Source organism: Mandrillus leucophaeus, unplaced genomic scaffold (genome assembly GCF_000951045.1).
Source record: "Mandrillus leucophaeus isolate KB7577 unplaced genomic scaffold, Mleu.le_1.0 Scaffold208, whole genome shotgun sequence".
In the NCBI taxonomy this organism is placed as follows: domain Eukaryota; kingdom Metazoa; phylum Chordata; class Mammalia; order Primates; family Cercopithecidae; genus Mandrillus; species Mandrillus leucophaeus.
Genome location: NW_012102121.1, coordinates 1,101,602 through 1,116,068, shown reverse-complemented (window position 1 = coordinate 1,116,068; position 14,467 = coordinate 1,101,602). Strand labels below are relative to the sequence as shown.

General features: G+C 47.6%; 1 protein-coding gene across 1 annotated transcript; it reads right to left on the bottom strand.

Moving 5' to 3' along the window:
- Positions 1-800: 800 nt before the first annotated feature.
- On the bottom strand, positions 801-3,023 carry LOC105539644 (echinoderm microtubule-associated protein-like 2). Its single transcript, XM_011980006.1, has one exon. The coding sequence runs from the start codon at positions 3,006-3,008 to the stop codon at positions 1,059-1,061; it is 1,950 nt and encodes a 649-aa protein (XP_011835396.1). The 5' UTR covers positions 3,009-3,023; the 3' UTR covers positions 801-1,058.
- Positions 3,024-14,467: the final 11,444 nt, after the last annotated feature.

The following is a 14,467-nucleotide window of genomic DNA, read 5'->3' as shown; positions in this document are numbered from 1 at the left end:
TCCAATTACCTCCCTCCCTCCACATATGGGAAGTATAAGACAAGATTTGGGTGGAGACACAGTCAAACCATATCATAAATCACTTGTGGGTCCCCACCATTTTCTAATGTGGCCAATTCACAAAGTTGCATTAGCTATCTGGCTCTGGAAGGCACTTGCCTAAGTGACCCTTGGTTTAGAACTTGAGGTCTCAGAGAGTGTCTTCATTGTTTTACCATCTTAGCCCCAGAACTATTCTGAGAGACAGAACAAGTATGTTCCTATTTCACTGACAAGGAAATAGTAAAAGGGATTGGCCTGGATGACACAGTTGGAAGTAGTGGAGCCAGGGCTCTAACCCAAGTTTCCAGCCTCCCAGTCCTGGCCTTGTACACTGATCAGGCCCATGTCTTCAGGTCCCCAACACTAAAAGGACACAGTGGGCTTTCATGGCCCTCCCTTTGCCCCCATTTTCCTGGCTAGATCTTCAGAGTAGCAAATACTAGCACTCTTGAGTTTTAGAGACTTTTAAAAACAGGCACATTTCCGAGGGAAAATCTTTGCACATGTTTTTCCCAGAAAGAAGAAAGTGTAATAATGTGTTGTCTGAACTAAGGACAGTAAGGTTTTGAGCGTGGCTAAACTTTCCTTCTTCAGGTGTGAAGAAAAAAAAAAGAGTAAACAGAACTAGATGTGTGGAGTAACCTTTGCAACCTTTGGGGGAAGGTCTCACTTAGGGGTTAAGCTTCTTTCCAGATAACCTTCTTGGAGAAGCTGACTTCATAGAGGGCAGTGGTTCTTTTTTTTTTTTCTTTTCACCATAGTGCACGTGTCTTTATTTCTGGATGATATAAAAGAAAAAACTTAAAAAACACCCCAAACCAAACACCAGTGGATCCCCAAAGCAATGTGATTCCCTCATCCCACCCGGATAAATAGAGACTTCTGTCAGTCTACCCTTCCGCCCCCATAAACCCCTCTGCTGTAGACATACTCTGGGTATATATTACTCTACTTGGCAATAGACATCTCCCGAAAATAGAATTCCTGCCCTGACACCTGACTCTTCCCTGGCCTCATCAGACCACCCGCCACTGTAGCACACTGGTGTCCTTGCCCCCCGTGGTCAGGGCCATGCTGTCATCCCACAAGAAGGCCACATTTGTCACGTGGCTGCTGTGTCCACCGTACTTGTGGCTGAGGGCTCGAGGCTGACAGCACGGGTAGCTAAACAGGTGAACTTTGCCAAAGTCATCAGCTGAAGCCAGCAACTTCCCATCATGGGAGCAGGCCACAGTGTTGATATCAGTGCCATCCGCCCCCTCGGACCAGATCCCAAACACCCCAAACCCCAGGACACAAGTAGCTGTGGCCCATTCCACGTTCCTCACAGCATCTGCACTGGTGATCTGCTTACAGGTAGCCGGGTCCCAATACAGAATCTCATAGTCCCCGGAGTTGGTGACAAAGCAGCTGCTATCCTGGGCCCAATCCAGGTGGGTGATAAAACTGGAGTGGCCCGAGCACTTGCCCAGGCGGCTGACCTTGCGGCCGCCCTGGTCCACTGTGTACACGTACACCAAGTTGTCGTGGGAGCCCACGGCCAGGTACGCCCCGTCTGGGGATAATTTGACCACTGAGATCTGTTCATTGCCGTCTGTGTGGATAGCCACCAGGGCATGGGTCTCCATGTCCAGCAGCAGCCATCTGCCAGTCACTGTACCCACAGCCAGGACAGAGCCACTGGGGTGGAAGCCGGCTGAGCGGGCAGGGTCCTCGATGATCCTGCTCCACAGGGGCTGGTGGGACTCTGAGCTCCACAGATGCACCAGCTTATCCTGCCCGCAGGTCACAAACTGGGCCTGACTGGGGTGTGTGGCCAGGCCCCACAGCTCTTCCACATGGCCCTGGACCAGCAGCGAGAAGCCCGTGTGCACGGAGCCCTGCAGGATGGAATTGCGGGTGGTCCCCACGTACAGTGTGTCTCCGTGGCCCTCTGCCACAGTGTGCACAGGGCCGAAGTCCTCGGGGACCTCCACTTCCTGCAGCTTGCTGTAGTCAGAACCCCAGAGGACCACCCGCCTATCACAGCCCCCTCCGGACACCAGCGTCCCGTCCCGCAGGGCGCAGAGCCCAAACACGCCACCGTCATGGGCGCCCAGCACCGTCTGTGTGATACGGTTCCCACCTTTGCCCCAAACATAGAGGTTCCCCGCAGAGTCCCCCGTGACCACGTCGCCACCTTCCAAAAAGGTCACACACAGCACATACTTCAATTTCTCATGTTTCTCAAAGAGGCCTTGCCGCTTGCTCAAGCTGCCCCCCTCCAAGGTACAGAAGTAGATGTGAGCTTTCCCGCAGGTGATAAGCACAGTGGGGTCCGTGGGGTGGAAGGTGGCCACCAATATAGCCTCGTTGGAGCACTTAACATCCACCACCTTGGTCTCCTTGGCCCAGTCCCACACCGAGAGCATGTGATCATTGGATTTGTCTACTGCGCACAGCAGGTTGCCCCCATTAGACTTGGAGAAGCCCACACAGCACACGGCTCTGTCAAACACCCCCAAGCCCAGCACCTGTAAGGTGGAGAGGGAAACTGAGTCCCAGATGCGCACGTGGGGTGGCAGCGGCTTCCCTTCCTTAGTGGTGCCCGCCACCTGTCCCATGGCGATGGTGACTATATCCGGGTGGATGGCCAAGCATTTGATGTCACTGTTGTGTCCCAGGTAGTGTCGCTGCCTCTGCTCCTCCACGCTGTATAGCACAGCCACGAAGGCCACGAAGTACACTGTCTCCCCGGAGGGCAGCAAATAAAGGTTGGCCCGGCAGTCTCGGCCACGGTAGCCATAGACCCAGTTCAGCTTGAGCCGGCAAGAAGGCAGCTCCGAGCGTGTGTCCAGGCTATAGGTGGGTGCCAGCTCATCTGGGATCAGCATGGGCACAGGGCGGCCCCTCAGGAACATTTTCACGGAGCCATCCTCCACACTGAAGATAACTTCTTTGGTTTTGCCAGCTCCAAAGCTACTCATGGCGGCGGCTGGCGGAGCTTCAGGGAGGGCAGTGGTTCTTAAACTTTCCTTTTGGTTACTTACTTGAGAATTGAATAATTGTTGTGAATTCTCTTCCTAGAAAAATTCACTTACAAATGTAAGGGAATAAAACAAAGTTGCTTGGTATTTCCTTCATGTTTGGTATTCTGAAATTTAATCATAGTTAATCTGGGTGTAGGTCTTTTTTGTTTTGTTTTGTTTATTCTTCTTGGTCTTCAGGGGGTCCTTTCAATGTGAAAGCTTTTGTGTTTTTTCACCTCCAGAAAATATTTCATTATTTATTTCTTTATTTTTTCCCCTCTATTTCCTCTGTTTTCTTATGCTGGAATTCCTGTTAAATAGTATGATAGAACTTCTGGATTCATCCTCCATACTTCCTCATTTTTCTTTTATACTTCTCACCTCTGTTCTTTCGAACTACATTTTATGAGAATTTCTTTTTTTTTTTTTTTGAGATAGGCTGGAGTGTAGTGGTGTAATCTTGGCTCACTGCAACCTCCGCCTCCCGGGTTCAAGCAATTCTCATGCCTCAGCCTCCCAAGTAGCTGGGGTTACAGGAATGCACCACCATGCCTAGCTAATTTTAATTTTTAGTGAGACAGTTTTGCCATGTTGGCCAGGCTGGTCTTGAACTTCCAGCCTCAGGTGATCCGCCCGCCTCAGACTCCCAAAGTGTTGGGATTACAGGCGTGAGCCACCACACCTGGCTGTTTTTTAGTCTCCTGAATTTCCTAGCTGCTTGATCTTTCAACTCTATTTTTCACTCTTCAGCTGAATCTATTTTGTTATTTAGCCCTTTGAATTTTTATTTGGGAAACTGAATTCTAAATCAATATTTAGTTCATTCTATTTTTTAATTTATTTTGAGACAGGATCTCGCTCTGTAACCTAGGCTGAAGTGCAGTGGCAAGATCAGAGCTCACTGCAACCTCAAACTCCTGGGCTCCAGTGATCCTTCTACCTCAACCTCCTGACTAGTTGGAACTACAGGCACACACCACCACACCCAGATAATTTTTAAATTTTTTGTAGAGATAGAGTCTTGCTATGTTGCCCAGGCTGGTCTCAAACTCCCAGACTCAAGCAATCCTCCTACCTTGGCCTCCCAAAGTGCTAGGATGATAGGTGTGAGCTACCATGCCTGGCTTAATTCCTTTTAGTAAATGAAATATCTTTTCACATATCTTGTCGAGATATTAACTATGCTTAATCTAAAGCCTTGCTCTGTAAGTACTCATTAATTCTCATTCTTAGGTGTTTGTTTTTCAGATGGCAGTGTAGGGAACTAAAATTAATTTTTTCAGCAACTCTTATAAATTCTTAGTTGGAATGAACCCCTATAACAAAAGACAGATTAACAAGAGAAAAACAAATGAGTGTATTAGCATGTATATTTCATATACACATGGGAAATACCCAGGGAATGAACAGGCCTCAAAGAGATGGCTTGGAATTCCAGCTCATATAGCATCTTCAGCAAAGAACAGTAATTTTTAGAGAAGTGGCAAGACAAGGGACAAGGACATTGAATTTCTAAGGGCAGCAAATTGTGGAACAGCAAATAAATGGCAGTTACAGGCTATTCAGTAGAGCTTGCTATGTAGATTCCTTTGGTGCCATCTCCAGGTTGTTAAGCTCTAAAGTTGTCTCTGGTGGTTAACTTTTGTCTTTCCTGATACAGCGGGTCTTTATCTTTGTAAATCTTCTCAAGTGCCTTCAACTCAAAATAATCCTTACATCAAAGTGGCATGTTTTGGGATGGCATATTCTAGTTTCCCACAGTGGATTTTTAATTTTTCATTTTTGAGACAGGGTCTCACTCTGTCACCCAGACTAGAGTGCAGTGGTGAGACTGTGGCTCACTGCAGTCTCAAACTCCTGAGATCAAGTGACCCTTCTACTTCAGCCTCCTGAATAGCTGAGACTAGAGGTGTGTGCCACCACACCTGGCTAATTAAAAAAAAAAAAAAAAGAATTGTAAAAATGGGATCTCCCTATGTTGCCCAGGTTGGTTGCAAACTCCTGAGCTCAAGCGATCCTCCCACCTTGGTTTCCCAAAGTGCTGGGATTACAAGTGTGAGCCACTGCACCCAGCCTACAGATGGATTTTGATGGCTCTGTTTCACAGTGTTAATTTTACCCAGTCACTTAGTAACTCTAGATATTTGTGTTTTTCGCTTTTGTTTTTGTTTTTGAGACGGAGTAACGCTTTGTTGCCAGGCTGGAGTGCAGTGGTGCAATCTTGGCTCACCGCAACCTCTGCCTCCCGAGTTCAAGCATTTCTGCTGCCTCAGCCTCCTGAGTAGCTGGGACTACAGGTGCATGCCACCAAGCCTGGCTAATTTTTTTTTTTTTTTTAGTAGAGACAGGGTTTCACTGTGTTAGCCAGGATGGTCTCGATCTCCTGACCTTGTGGTCCGCCCACCTCGGCCTCCTAAAGTACTGGAATTACAAGTGGTAGCCATCGTGCCCAATCTGTTTGTTCATTTTTAAATTGTGCATTATTATTACTATTATTATTTTGAGACAGGGTCTTATTCTGTTACCCAGGCTGGAGTGCAGTGACATAATCATGGCTCACTGCAGCCTCGACATCCCAGGCTTAAGTGGCCCTCCTATCTTAGCCTCCCAAAGTGCTGGAATTACAGCTATGAGGGATTACAATAATGCTGGGATTACAGGTATGAGTCACTGTATGAATCTAGTGCATTCCTGTTCTCATCTGTTCTGTTTCCTGAGCCTGAATGTCATAATTTTGTGGGAGGTTCTGGGCCAGTAGCGTGCTCATAATCTCAGCTACTAAGGAAGCTGAGACAGGAGGATCACTTGAGCTCAGGAGTTTGAGACCAACCTGGACAACATAGTGAGATACTGTCTCTAACTAGAAAAAGAAAAAGGAAAAAAAAAAAGAAAGTAACTTTGTGGGAAGAAGAATGTGTTGATTGGACAAATACATGGGGGATGTATGTCGGGAAGAAGAGAACCCGTCGTGTCTTTGAGCATATCCAGTTTCGTACTGGGGCATTCGCTGGCTTGGTGTGGAGAAAATCTCCACTGCAGCTGGCTGATTAGTACAAGTGTCAGAAGTAAGGGGATAGTTGACACAAATACTCTAGATACGGTTGCTCAATTAACCACCCCAATAAGTAGCCCAAGTCCCTCTTTTCTTTGTATCCAATAACTCTAACATTAGGGTACAGTTCTTTCTTAACTCTATTTCTACTTTTATTTTTGCACTTTTGAAATAGCCTTCTGGTGCAGGACTTTTTTTGCACTGCTGTCAATCTTTTCTTTCTTATCTGCCTTTGGCGTTAAACTTAAAATGATCTTCTGTACTCTCCCTCCCTTCCAAAATTATAAATATTCACCTATTTTCTTATTTTACTATTTTTACGATTTCATGTTTTACATTTAAATCTTTAAGCCATCTGGAATTTATTCTAGTGTCAGCCATGACTTGGGGCCCTAACTTAATTTTTTCTAATGGTGAGTCACTTATACCCACCATGTGTTCCATGTGTGGGCTTTTAAAATGCAGCTCAACCCTAAGAGCTCCGTAAAAGCCCAGGAGTTAAGAATAGAAAAGCTAGGACTATAACTCATTTGACTCCTAATTTCTGCTCCATTACTGCTCACTCTAGGACTCTGGCAAATCTCAGTGCTCCTTAGGGAAAAAGCTCTGACCAATGATTTAAGGCTGGGAAGGCTGAGGCAGAGAGGAGGATTTGCAGAGAACCCTCTAGAGGAGGTTCATAGTTGCTGTGTTCCAGCCACTGGGCATGGCCTTGGGGGAAATAGTGGTTCAGCCCTACAAGAAGCTGCAGGGGCCTCAAGCTCTACTCTAAACTCCTTTTTCTTTCTTCAGCCCCAAGTCATTTTCCTACTCACTCAAAGTCCAGCTCCAAGGCAGTGAGGCTTAGATGCTCCTCTTCCTGGGCCCTCACTGCATTTTTGCATGTTTCTCTAGAGCTATTTTTGTAATTGTTGACAGGTCTGTCACGGATTAATGAATTAGTTGATTAAGTTATCAGGCATGAAGGGTGCCATCTGCCAGGTGCAGGAGGAAAAACACACCAAAGGATATGGAGTTGCTGCTGCCCATGTAGACCCCCTGAGGGTGTCACGGCACAGTGGTGCCACCATGCCCAGCTAATTTTTGTATTTTTTTGTAGAACAGGGTTTCACCATGTTTCCCAGGCTGGTCTCAAACTCCTGGGCTCAAGCAATCCACCCACCTCAGCCTCCCAAAGTGCTGGGGTTACAGGCCAGAGCCACCAAGCCTGACCTTGAAGTTTAATATATTTTAATTCAATCTACCTTATTAATTAACAAATCAAGTCATCTATAGCCTTACTTACTGTATGGTTTACTGATGAGTCATGGGCTAGGAGAAATGAATTAAAATTTCCTTCCATTATTATATATCTATTTCTCCATGTATTTCCCATTTTTTGCTTTATGAATTCTGATGCTATATTATTTTATGCATAAAAATGCATAACATCTTCATCATAGCTTTCAGCTTTTATCATTACAAGGTGTTCTTCTGTGTCTTGTTTTCTGATTTTTCTTTTTTTTTTGGTGAATTCAGCCATGTCTGATATTAACATTGTAAGCTCTGTTTTCTTTTTCTTTTTTTTTCTGAGACAAAGTTTCACTCTTGTTGCCCAGGCTGGAGTGCAATGGTGCAATCTCGGCTCACTGCAACCTCCACCTCCCGGGTTCAAGCGATTCTCCTGCCTCAGCCTCCCAAGTAGCTGGGATTATAGGCGTGCGCCACAACACCCAGCTAATTTTGTATTTTTAGTAGAGACGGGGTTTCTCCACGTTGGCCAGGCTGGTCTTGAATTCCCGACCTCAGGTGATCTGCCCGCCTCGGCCTCCCAAAGTACTGGGATTACAGGTGTGAGCCACCGCGCCCGGCAGTAACCTCTGTTTTCTTGCTGCATGTATTTGCATGTACAGCATTTATTTTTGTTTTCTATTTTTTCCTGTCCTTTTACTTTCGCTCTTTCTGAGGAACACTGTTTTAGATGTATCTCTTACACGCGACACTAATTGCATTTTATTTTGTGACCCCAGGAGTTGTTTCTAAAAAGTAAGATTACTGGGTCAAAGGTAAAGAAAGTTTTTGTAGCTCTTAACCCTCATGATCAAATAGTTTTTCACATGTTGGACCACTTTATCTTGTCACCAGCCATTTAGAAGCAAGCCATTTCCCCACCCCTGCCAGCACGACTATTATATTCCTGCTTAAATTTTTAATAGGTGAAAATGGGACCTCATTGCTCTTTTATTTGCTTTTCTTGGCTTCATCAAATTTTACTTTAAGTAAGTTAAGATGGAAGAAGGATGAAGTTTGCAAGAAATTTCCCTTTTCAGATCTCTCCAATGAGATTGATGGGTGGTGGGGTTTCTTATTCCTGATTCCCCTGGTGACACTGAATCAATCACTTCCCACAGGCTCCTCAGTCCAGCCCTTGTATTTTTCTAGGGGAATTATCTTTGTCCCTTCCTCACATCCCTGCACCTTGCTTTTTTCCCTCCCATAGTGAATAGGCACTATAACACAACAGGAAGATACAGGGGAAGCTCAATTGAATGAATTCAACTCCGAAATCCATCAATGCCTAACCATTTATTAGCTAGCCATTTATCAAACCCTAGCCATTTGGCCAGGCACTATGGCTCACGCCTGTAATCCCAGCACTTTGGGAGGCCAAGGCAGGTGGAACACCTGAGGTCAGGAGTTCAAGACCAGCCTAGCCAACATGATGAAAACCCGACTCTACTAAAAATACAAAAGTTAGCTGGGTGTGGTGGCGCATGTCTGTAATCCCAGCTACTTTGGAGGCTGAGTCAGGAGAATGGCTTGAATCCGGGAGACAGAGGTTGCAGTAAGCCGAGATTGCACCATTGCACTTCAGCCTGGGTGACAGAGCAAGACTCCATCTCAAAAAAAAAAAAAAGTTCTAGTCATTTACTAATTGGGTGATCTATGGCAGTTGCTTAACCTTCTCTGTGCCTTGGTTTTCTGAGGTAATAATTCTCAAGGATAATAAAGATTACAATGGTAATACCCATTGGAGTTTTACAAATTAACATAAGTAAAGGACAGAGGCCTTTGGAAAATGCTCCTTTCCCCACCCCAATAATGAGGTTTTGGTGGAAGATATTTCCTTCTTACATGACCCTGCTTCTTTATCTACTGTTCTTAGTCCTAGGCCAAGGGCAGGTCCCTGACACAAGGAGAGTCAACCAGAGTCCTTTCCTGGGACTTTTGACATTGGGACTTGAGAAAGGAAGCTTTTGGTGCCTCTTGGGTGAGGAAGCTCTCAAATGTGAGACCCAGGCTACTGGCTGCCGTGTTTCCAGCCTTGAGGAAGCCAGGCTGCAAGAATGAGGCTAATGGGTGGAGAGACAAGCAGATGCTAGAGTCTGGCATTGTTGAAACTGCTGGTTCCAGCTACCCGCAAATGCATCCTATGGGCCAGCCAATAAATATCCAAATTTCCCTAAGCTTGCTTGTGTTGAGTTTCTACTCATTTGCAACCAAAAAAGAGCTTTTGCAATACAAAAAACTAGCCGGGCGAGGTGACGGGCGCCTGTAGTCCCAGCTACTTGGGAGGCTGAGGCAGGAGAATGGCGTAAACCCGGGAGGCGGAGCTTGCAGTGAGCTGAGATCCGGCCACTGTACTCCAGCCCCGGCGACAGAGCAAGACTCCGTCTCAAAAAAAAAAAAAAAAAAAAAGCTTTTGCTGGGTGCAATGGCATGTGCCTGAACCCCAGCTGCTTGGGAGGCTGAAGTGGGAGGATCGCTTTAGCCCAGCAGTTCGAATCCAGCCTGAGCAACATAGTGAGACCCCCTGTCTCATGAAAAAACAAAACAAAAAAAGGAGAGTTTTAATATACCTCTTAAGACATCTTAGGATAGTAAGTCACGAAGTCTCCCATCTGTCTGTCCAGGTCTCTCTGAAGAGCCAAACACTTTGTCCAAGCCCGTCTCTGAGACACACATACACATGCACACACACACACATAGAATGACAGTAGTTCCCACTCCAACGGGAGGGAGCTGTGGCTCCTGCTCCGCCTGAGCTGCCTGCACATGCCTCTACTTCTCCACACACACCAAAAGACAGCTGTGTCAATGCCCAGGCCTCGGGAACTGCGCTTGCTAAACAGGATGTTATCCCGGAAATCGGTGCCCTTCTCTGTATGCCTCTTGTGCTTTTTTCACTGCCCTATTCAGTAACTCCACAAATATATAATGAGCACCTGCCAAGAACCATGTCAGGCCTGGGGCCACAAACAGTTCCTGCTGTCTTTTGGTGTGTGGGGAACCCGCAGGCTTGTGGGGCTGTCATGCTGTCAAAAGGCAGCTCCAAGAGAGACAGTGGGATGAGTGTTGAACAGATGTTTCAGCCAAGTGTGGCAGGAGCTCCGAGGAGGCCTCGTCACTTGTTGCCTGGGACAGACGTCTGACTGGTCTGCCTGCCTTCCACCCCAGCCCTCCCTGTGCGCTGCTGCCAGAATGTCTTCCTGAACACAGCTATGCAAGTCCCTCTCCCTCTGCAGGCCTGAGCCCACATTCCTTAGCCTGACAAAATCCTAATCCAGGTTTGCTTCAACCTATTTTCTCAGCCACACCATCCACTGTTCTCCATTCACAAACCTCACTCACAAGTCTAAAGAGTAAAAAGTAAAAGGATCAGTTTGCAAAAATCCACCATAGACACACAGATTGTGTGTGTGTGTAGGGGAAACAGCACACTTGGGATGCATTTGCAGACCTTGTTCCAGGTTCAGGTCTAACATCACCCCCATCCCCGGGAACCTTCCTTGCTTCTCCAGGTGAAATTACCTTTTTCCTTTCTGAATCTATATAACCCTCTCTGTACACCTCTGTTAGAGCACAGATGGCTCCTACCTTTTTAGGAGTGCACATATTTTTCTTCTGTTTGTGGAAACAGATGGCATCCTATGGAGTATGGTACAAAGTAGGGATTCAAAAGCTGTTTGCTGACTATTTGGAACAATGTGAAACACCATTTGCCATTCATCAGATGGATTCTGGCTGCTGAAATGCCCGAGTTCCTGTCATGAGCTGGCTTTACCTACTCCCTTGCCCAGTGCACTCTGAGGATGGTGTTTTCACTCCTGAGCTGATCTCCTGCATTGTTACCTCTGTCTAATCTGTCATTTGCCATCTTCTTGTGAACCTGTGGCCACTGAAGTTTGAATTCCCAGCCTCTTTCATTTATTCCTTTATTCAGGAAACCATTATTGATGCCTCATTGGTGGCCAGTTCAATGCTCAGTCTCAGGAACAAAAGGTTGGTGTCCTGCCTTGGGATCCCTGACTTGGGGAGGGTGGGGAGGAGGTGGAGAGAAGACGAAGACATGAGTGAAGAGATACAAGGAGAAGTGATGTGGCCCTAAGAGAGGAGCAGGGAGAGTGCTGAGGGGGTCACAGCAGAAGGCTTGGGTTGGAGAATATGGGCTAGGGAAAGTTGTTGACACACCCACATCCATACCAACTAAATTCTCTCTTCCCCTACGCTCCTCAGCATATTTTAACTGGGCCCTTGATTGCCATAGCTGCAAGCTCTGGCTTCCCAATTCCAGGACCTGTGCTGATGGAGTCAGGAAACATTTGAATAGCCTCAGTATAGCTTATTCTACCGCCCTCCCCAACCCTACTACCCATTCTCTCCTATTTCATCACACAGAAACACACACATCTCAAGAGCTCAACACTAATCCCTCCCAGACCTGGGATCTGGAATGCTACCCCCTGGACTCTCTCGAATCACCTCTGCTGCAGTTTATACCCAGGACACTGGGCTCAGGTAACCACTCAGGCTCCTGAGCTGCGTGGGGGACCTGCTTTTCCTGTCCCTAGGGTTTGGGGCCCACTACAGGCATCTGTGATGTCCCTAAATTATTATAGGGGCTCTAGATCTATTGGCCAATTTGCTAAGGTGCTTTGCCTCTGTTTCTCTGGGTTCCTGGTCCCACCCCAGGCACCTCCTCCACCTTCCTGCGTGCAACCACTCCCCTCAGCAAACGTGTGAGGCTGCCAGACCCCGCTGAAGAGCTGTAGGCCCTGCTGGCAGGAGGCGGGCTAGCTCCAGAGATTTGGCTAGAGGGGAACGCAGCAGATCACATTTCTTCAGTTCATGCCAAATAGTATTCAGACGTAGCTTTTCAGACAGACACAAATTGCGCATCTAATGAACACAGAAGGGCTAATCCCAGGACGTTTATCAAAGTGGGGAAAGATGAGAGAAAGTACAGTCACAAGAGGCCTTTAAGAGCCAACTCAGTGTGGCTGGTATAGAAGAGGTGGTGAGACTTCCATGCACTCCTGGGGTTTTCTCCGTAGAGGGCCTGAAACCCAGCACCGGGGCTTTGGGATTTGCTGTCATTGGGACATACAATGCCCGCATTAGTGTATACACCTCTCTGTGGTGAACAGCGATTAAGAAATCTATGTGGGCCAGGTTGCCTTTGTGAGCAGACAGCCCTCACCACCATGTGACAATTGTCAGGTGGGAGAGCTGGCTGCAAGGACTCCATCAGCTGCCCCCACTGTGCATGCACAAAACGTGCTCATGCCTCTTCCGTATTTGCAGGGTTCTTAGGGGACAGCCTCTCCTGGCCTGGAACTTCTTGCTGACAGGTGTAAGAACATGGGGACCAGAGACACAGGGTCCTCTGCTCATATCAGAGGGCTGGCCAAGTAACTGAAGTCCTTTGACAGCCCCTTTCCTGCTAGGCCCTTCAAGCTAGCTCCATGAGCTTTCCCCTGCAGGGATTCAGCCTGGAGATTACAGAAGTCGGGCCCTGATCTACGGCCAGAGAGAGGAAGGACTAGGTGAAGCCTCTGCAGGCAGCCTGGGTCCTCCCACTGCCTGTGCAGAAACTGGGTCATATCACTGGTGCTCTGACATGTACCCAACAGAGCGGGAGGTGGGCCATGGGAAGGAGGAGGCAATGACTAGATTAGGGTAAGGGTGTGAAAGTAACTGCTGACTTTTATATTGTCAGAATATTTTAAAAATTAAAGCTGAGAGAATAAAACTTTCTATAGGGCCAGACTATAGCCTCAGCTGGCAGGGACTCTGTGGCCCCAGAGCTTGATGGCAACAAGGTGCCTTCTGGCATATGGCTGGTCCTAATACAATCAGGAAGCCAAGGGGAATTCCCAGGCAATACTCCCATGATCCCATGAGGCACATGTGCTATTTTGATATTACTTTCCAGATAAGACACTGTGAAGTTAGACAACATGCCCAGGTCACACAGTTCAAGACTGGGAGGCTTCAGAATCTAATCTGACTCATATTGCACACAGGCCTATGGAGAGATATGGGGGTTTCAGGAATATCTGGTTGTGTGGGAATCCTTAAGAGGGTACGGTTTGGAGGTCTGGGGTCCTCAGGGTTGGGATGCTATCTTCAGGGCACAATGCTCAGGCAGTTTCCACTGAGGACCTGGGGTCTCTATAATTAGAGTGACTAACCCTACCAGTTTCCCCAGAACTGAGAGGGTTCTTGGGATTTGGGACTTTTTGTTTTAAAACTGGGATGGTCCTGGAAAAGGCAGGACAAGTTGGTGGTCTACCTGGAACAAAAGGACCAGGCACAGATCATCGCCATGGACTTCAGGACCCACCTGCAGCTCAGCCAAGCCACACATCCCCAGGCTGGGGACCTGGGGAGTGGCATGCTGATTAGGGAAATGGCAGAGTGGCAGCCAGCTGGGAACAGCTCCCCAAGTCACTTGGGAGGGCCAGGCTGTGACCACAGGTGGCAGGAAAGCAGGGCTACCATGGCCCCAGAGCTTGACTGGAACAAGGTGCATTCTGGCATGGCTGATCCCACACAAACAGGAAGGCTGAGGGGAATTCCGAGGTAAGGCTCTCCAGACAGGCAGGGAGCATGAACCAGGTGGCTTCCACTCTGCCTGCAGAAAGGAAATTTCTTTGCTGGTTCCTGAAACTTCATTCCTATCAGAAATAGCCTGTCTCCTACCTACCCACCTGGGGGACCCACACTGACCTGCATTTCTAGGCTCTTACCTTTCTCTTCCTCTCTGACTTCGTCCTGCTTGTTGTAGAACTGTGTTTATTTCTCAGTTTCTTTCCTTTTTGTTTGTTTGTTTGAGACAAAGAGTCTCACTCTGTCGCCCAGGCTGGAGAGTGCAGTGGCCCAATCTCGGCTCACCGCAACCTCCACCTCCCAGGTTAAAGCGATCTTCATGCCTCAGCTTCCTGAGTAGCTGGGACTACAGGTGCCCACCACCGCCCCCGGCCAATTTCTGTACTTTTAGTAGAGACAGGGTTTCACCATGTTAGCCAGGCTGGTCTCGAACTCCTTACCTCAAGTGACCTGCCCATCTCAGTTTCCCAAAGTGCTGGGATTACAGGCGTGA